Source organism: Cystoisospora suis (assembly GCF_002600585.1).
Source record: "Cystoisospora suis strain Wien I chromosome Unknown contig_7898, whole genome shotgun sequence".
NCBI classification, from domain to species: domain Eukaryota; phylum Apicomplexa; class Conoidasida; order Eucoccidiorida; family Sarcocystidae; genus Cystoisospora; species Cystoisospora suis.
This window is the reverse complement of record NW_027160683.1, coordinates 654-7,656: the sequence shown is the minus strand read 5'-3', so window position 1 is coordinate 7,656 and position 7,003 is coordinate 654. Positions and strand designations below refer to the sequence as shown.

Genomic DNA, 7,003 nt, shown 5'->3' with positions numbered 1-7,003 from the left:
GACGTGAGGTAACCCAAACCAAAAGTCAAGAAAGAAAGAAAGAAAGAAAGAAAGAAAGAAAGAAAGAAAGAAAGAAAGAAAGAAAGAAAGAAAGAAAGAAAGAAGAGTGAGTAATGGAGAAACACAAAGGGGGGGAAGCTTTCTCGATGAAGGGATCTCCTCCATGTTTAATCCATCTGTTTCGTCGAAGCAAAGTCAGTGCTATATGTCACACACCATGCAAGCCCTCACACGGTGTACAGACACCTGGGTAGATTGCAGAGATTGCCGATAGAGAAGATAACAATGTATAGATAGATAGACAGATTAAAGATAGATAGATAGATTGGAGATAGATAGGTAGATAGATAGCTTTCTTGGTACTTCCCCTAGATGCGTAGACGTAACGAGGGGTTCATTTCAAGGAAATGCGTCTCTACCGGGGTGCGTAGGTAGGTATATCAATGTATATATGAATATGTATATATATCTAGAGAGAGAGATAGAGATGTATAGGTATAGTTAGGTCTACATATCTACGTGTGTATGTGAGAGAGTAACTCTATCAATCCTTCTTATGCATGTGCCCCCTCGCTACCCATAGAGAGATACGCAGGCACACGAATATACACACCGTCACATAGGCACATGTCCCTAATCCAGAGACAGAGAGAGAAAGAGGAATTACCAGCTAGAGATGCAACTGCTATCCATACGGAAGAACGTCCAAGAGAAAGACATGATAGACTGAAGAGCTTTCCTTCTCTTACGCGAGAAGGATTGTCTCCGCCGAGAGACAAACTGTCCTTCTTTCTATGGATTCTTACCAGAAGAGAGTTGTGGTGACGAGTGGGGTGTTCTATCTCTTTTCCATGTATTGAGAAGCCTTCTCCACTGCGCTTCTTTCGCACTTCTTTCTTCTGCACTGTCGGTCTCCGGGAAGCCAAGCACATCGATAAAATCCCCTGTAGTAGGGTCATTCTCTCTCGGAAAAGAAGAAGAGGATGAGAGGGGAGAAGAAGAAGGAGAGAGGTGAGGCTTATGCAAGGGCTCCATAGTGGGGGTTGAAGAGTCAGAGAGAATGGGCACCTTCTCTCCTCCTGTCTTCCCTTCTATTCTTCGACGAGGAAGGAGAGATGTGACGAGAATAGAAGGAAGGAAGGAAGAAAAGGATAGAAAGGTCAGGTGTAGTGAAGAAGAGAGACCTGTATATAGCTAATGGGGAGAGGAAAAGAAGAAGGAGAGAAGTTAAACAGACATCTAGGGTTCTTTCTAAGTCACACGGGGGTGGAACGTTAATAGGAGAAAAGAAAAGAAAGGCGAGAAGAGAAGAAAAAAGAGAGAGGGAGAAAGAGAGAGAGATAAAGACGGATATGGCTTTCTTCGTCCGTACACCTCTCCCGAGATGTTTCCTATGTAATGAAGAAATTCACGCCATTTCTTTCCTTTATCGACTTGTTCCTCCCCGTCAGACGGGAAGTAGATCCATAAATCTTAGGGGCATATAGAAAGAGAAAGAGGGTGTATACGTCTATATCAGTCAATATAGATGAATAGATAGATGATACACAGGTCAGAGTGAGATCACATATAGATAGATACGTATGTGACTACAGGCCTTATGTACTTTTACAGTAGGCGCTTCGGGAGATTCGTAGACGCAGAGTAAAGATGTAGACAGTTGGAGAGAGAGAGAGAGATGTGATCTTCCGTGAGAGGAGGATGGAGACCTGCAGATGTAGAAAAATGAAAAGGATGGGAGATAAGATGAAGGAAAGAAAAGAAAAGAGGAGAAGGAGAGGATGGAGTATAAAATGATGAAAATACACAGAAGTCACTATGAATGAAGGAAAACAATTAAGGCCCGAGATGTCCTCCGAAGAAATGCAGAAGAAAATGGAGAAAGAACGACTTCTCCGGCTCGACATATCTAGGTGTATGTACACCTGATGATAGATGGCTCTAACGAAGGTAAGTAGGAAAAAGAAAAGGAGAAGGACGGGGGGGGGGGCGAAAAGAAAGAAGAGAAGGAAAGAAACGAAGAAGAGAGAGAGAATTTGACAAGTGTATGGGTGTCGTTCATTCTCTAGACTACGATCGACGTAAAATTGGAGGAAAGCAAGAAGAAGAAGGAGGAAAGAAACAAGAACTTCTCATACGAGAGAGAAAGAGCGAGGGAGGAAAAGGAAAAAAGAAAGATGGAGACAAAGAAGATGTAGAAGAAGAAAGAGAATGCCTAGTAAGCAATGAAGAGAAACCGAGGAGGGAAATGAAACAAGGTTCGATACAATTGCAAAAGTCTACAAGTCCTAGTAAAGAGAAAAGGAGGAGGAAATGGAAGGCTGAAGAGGAAGTAGAAGAACCGTTCAGAAGGATCTTAACTCTTTTTCTCCCTTGTCATAGAACGACAGGACGAAAACAAATACACTAGACTATCGTCGCACACTTCATCTTCCTTCTCTTCTTTCTGCGATTTCTCTCTCGGGAAGTGAAGAGAACTTCTCTCCCATCTAATCTCCCCTTTTACACGTTTCGAATACCTCGATTGCTTTCTACTGAAGTCTTTTTATGAGAAAGAAAAAGAAAGAAGAAGTTATGTAAAAGTCGGAAAAAGCAAAGAGATGTAAGAAAGAAGAGAGAGAACAACGCGAGGAATAACGACAGCCTTCCCAGCTCTTGGGGGTAGACAGAAGAAGAAGAAGAAGAAAAGTCGATGCCCACGTGGCTGATAGATCGTGACTTGAACAAGGCGGGAGGAGAATGGGAGAGAGAGAGGCGGGAGGGAGAGAGAGAGAGAGAGAAGTATCGTGGCCTTTCAGTTGCATCTGTGTACTTGCTGGTGTAGATAAATCTACTTTATCCTTCTGAGCCAGGGGAGTTTGGAAGTTTCAGCAGCAAGGAGTACTGCACGAGGAAAGACACGAAACTGACCAACACAGGGAAGAGGACAGAGACAAACTCAATCGGTTCCTTATCTACTGCACACCGCACACCTGGATCACGATGTGTACGTACAGCTCATCACAGGGTGTATGTACACTTGAAGAGCCTTTGACGCGTTTGTGGTCTAGTGGTAGAATACCTCGTTGCCATCGAGGTGACCCGGGTTCGATTCCCGGCAAACGCATTCAGTGATTTAATTCCTGCCCTCTTTCCTTTTCTCTGTTTCCCCTACGATGGATACTTCACTGGTTTGTTTGAATTATCAATGAAGAAACGCAGACAATTCTTATTCCTTCTTTATTTCTGTCCTCTTTCTATCTATCGAAGAGTGAAGCTGGGGGAGGAGAAGAGTGAACTAACGCAGACCAGTATGAGATAGAATCTGTTCTTTACCCATCCACAGAAAGATGAGATGTCTTTCTTTGTTTCGAACGCTTATGAGCTAGAAGTTTATCATATCTCCGGCTTCTCTTTTCTTCTTCTTTTCTCGTCCTACCGGTAAGCTGATCTGAGAGAGGATTCTCGATCATACACACCACCGCTTGTCCTCTCCGTTCATCCAAAGGGAAGAAGAGCACCTTCAGGAAGCCTACGTATGAAACTGTCTCGACGAACCTTTTCATGAAGAGGACACATGTATCCTCTTTCTTGTCTTTCTCGTTTGATATTCCTGTGGTCGATTCTCTTTTAACTAAAGGCTGGTCTTTTCGATCTTCTTGAATATGAATAACCTGCTAGCTTGGTGCACGGCTCGTGTTTGGATAGTTGCGGGGGAGGGACACCTTCGCTTTAGTCCTCTCTTTTCGATGAAAGGTTGTCGATCTACCTAGTCGTACTCTTACTTGAAGAGAATAGAACAAGGAAACCCTGCGCTTCTTCCTTGTCTTATTCGTAAAATGTGTAGACTTTCTTTCCTTTCTCTGCATCTTTAAGACGAGAAGACCTTACCATATAGGGGAGGTACCGCCAATCCTATTCTCTATCTCCGTTGTACAGAGTCAAAGCAACCGAGAAGAAGAAGAAGAATAATAATGAGGTACTCCTAAGAAAGAAAGATAGATAGAAAGATCGAGGCAATGAATTCTGTCCTTTTCACAACAGAAACCTAGACCAGTGTGGCCAGGTAGCTATTCCCTCTGTTCCTCCTCTCCGGTTTGTTCCTTCGAATAAGAAGACAGACACTCTTTCGTTATCGTTTCTTTCTTCCTTTTTCTTGAAAATGTTCCTTTCTTCCTTCACTATCAGGTGAGGTACCCCGATTGACGTCCATTACTCGCTCTCTTGTCTTCTGTCACGTTCAAGTAAAATGACCAAAAGATGAAGAAGAAAGTGGAAAGGGACGGACGTATGGCGGATTATCCATAGATGAGACAAGATTGCCGAGGAGAAGGACATTTCGAGAGACGTCGCCATTTATCATGCTAAGAAGGGAAATTGATATCTGTTTAGTATTGATACAACTAGAATTTCCTCATGTATGCTCATGCTTAGTAGTCCTTTGGTGACGAAGGCCATGCCAAGTTATTCAAAGATGAGGTGTATATACACCTCAGGAATGAACGTCCAGATGACAAGCGCTAACTACTGCCGGCCCTCAGCCTATCAGGCCATATACCAAACAAAAGAGAGACTGACCGTTTTAAGAAAATCTCGAAGATAGAGAATTCTTTCTCTTCAATCTTCTTTTGCTCTTCTTTACCAACAAACCACACACCTACAGTGTGACCTCCACTTTTTCAGGTGTATGTACACCCTAGCTCCATCTTGTTTTCCCCTTCTTTCTCTTCTTGTATTCTAGGCATCTATCCAATCAAATCAAGGTGTCTTCTTCCTCTCTCATACAAATCCTCTTCGAGACTTCTATCCTTTACCAAACCTACTTCCCTCTACGCAGTGAGCTAAAGAGTTGTTTGCATGCATGCACATGCCTTCATTCTCTGATACGATGAGAGCATCTATCTATCTATATCTCCATGATGAGGGTGCGAGTAGAGAGATGAATCCCCTCATCGAAAGAAGACGAGACACATGAAGTCTTTCTTCTATGAAGCCGAGAACCCCATTCTTTCACGATGGAGGGAAGTCGACCAAAGAAAGACACAAAAGAAAGAAAGAAAGTGAAGGTTCAGAAATGAACAAGAATAGGGAAGAATCAGAGGTTGAGTGAAGAAAGTCAGGTTCTTCGATAAGAAGATTTCTAGCTCGCTCGCTCGCTTTCCAGAGAACGAGAAGCAGGGCCTGTGTCGATGGGTTCGGTAAACCGGCATAGAGACAGATAGATAGAGAGATAAGAAGATATCCTAAATCTTCACTGTAGCCACGAAAGAAAAGAAACACACTAAAGAAGAGGAAGAGAAAAAGAAGTGAGACAAGGCTGATAAAGACAGAATATGCCTCTCAGTACATCTCTTTTGATAAGAGGCTGAAGTGATCGGTATGGTCGTTTATGGTGAAGATAGAAAAGAAGAGAAAAGAAGCGACACACCTTCTTTCCTTTCTCTCTTCTCTTCTTCTTTCTTTCATTCTTTCTCCCTCTGTCTTATTCCCTATTCAAGACAGATATCGTCAAATCAAGTGTAGCTTCGCTTGTAGTTCAAGCATAAGAATTTTCTTTTCTCTCGGAGGAGGCCGTCGCAGTGTTCCAGACTTCAAGAAGACGTAAAGAAATTGCAAGAAAAGAAAAGGAAGACAAGAGTATCGATACTTGAGTTGCAATTGGTGCCATCGATAAGGAGAGCGGAGAAAGAATGTCTTGAAAAGGTTTACCAAATAAAAGATGGGAACACATACACATCTCATCAAATGAGGTGTACATACACCTAGCCAACACCGTTGACCATATGCATAATACGTCTATGTACGTGTCTCTCTATATAACAGATCTTCGTCTTTTCAAATACAGTCTCTTTACTGAAGGAAAATTCCTCTGTCTTATTTGCTAGCGATGTATATATACATTTATATAGATACATGTATGTATGTCTATGTATGTATGTCTATATATGTATATATATGTATATATATGTATGTATGTACATCAGTTATGTTCTTTTTCTTCTTTTTCTACTGCGATGATATGAGCTAATGAAGCCACTTCATTCATTCCCTAGACTGCATTGACAACGAAAGAAGACGACTTGAGAGAAGAGGAACAAGAAGAGAAAGATTGTTTAAGCATAAATACACCAGCCACTTTATATCTACTGCTCCCTTCTATTAAACTCGACCTTCTCTCTCTCTATCTTCTTAATCTTCTTTTGCTTTACACTTGAAGAAACGTCGAGCGAAGCCCTAGGAGATGGAGAAAGAAGAATAAGAAGAAATCTCTATTATTGACTCTCTTTCTGCCTCTACACCAAGCGCCGAAAGAAGTTCATCACAACAAAGAAAGATAGCTAGCCATCGATACTCACCCAGTTAGGAAAATATCCCTATCTCTACCCCTCTCAAGCCTTTAACAAACTTACTGCATGTATAGATATATGTATGTTTATGTATACATAGACATACATATACATATACGTACAAACCTTTCTGAATGATCGCTGAGACGCCTGGTGGAGACAAAGATGAAATCCAGCATCTCTTGACCTGCAGCTATCTCTCTATTTATCTCTCTATCTATCTTCATTCTATCTGCCCGTCTATCTTTAATCTATCTAGCTGTAATGTATCTGTCTATCTTGAATCTATCTCTTCTTGGGAGCAGGCACCCTCGCTCTTTTGTCTTCTTTTCTTCGAGCAGTCTTCTTCCTTTTCTTTCTTACAGCATACGAAAAGATAGATTACAAATACATTACACACAGCTACATACATAGACAGGTAAATCGAGTAGACCATACCACTCGGACTATAAGACAGTCTCGGATGAGAGAGCGCGTAGTCTATGAATACCCCTGAGACCGCTGCAAAGACAATCGATACAACTTTTCTCTTAAAGACGCGTAGACCCGTTTCGCCACATTTGCTTTCTTCCCCTAGAAGGCTTCGAACAACTTTTCCAAGTAGGAAAAAGACTTCATTATAATCGTATACGTACCTATATTCATATACAGAAGATATGTGTATATACATAGATATG

General features: G+C 41.8%; 2 protein-coding genes across 2 annotated transcripts; both read right to left on the bottom strand.

Moving 5' to 3' along the window:
• Positions 1–817: 817 nt before the first annotated feature.
• CSUI_010630 (uncharacterized protein) lies at positions 818–2,786 on the bottom strand. The gene has a single exon (XM_068070733.1). The coding sequence runs from the start codon at positions 1,905–1,907 to the stop codon at positions 1,599–1,601; it is 309 nt and encodes a 102-aa protein (XP_067917291.1). The 5' UTR covers positions 1,908–2,786; the 3' UTR covers positions 818–1,598.
• Positions 2,787–5,056: 2,270 nt separating this feature from the next.
• Positions 5,057–7,003, bottom strand: CSUI_010629 (uncharacterized protein). The gene has a single exon (XM_068070732.1). The coding sequence runs from the start codon at positions 6,994–6,996 to the stop codon at positions 6,601–6,603; it is 396 nt and encodes a 131-aa protein (XP_067917290.1). The 5' UTR covers positions 6,997–7,003; the 3' UTR covers positions 5,057–6,600.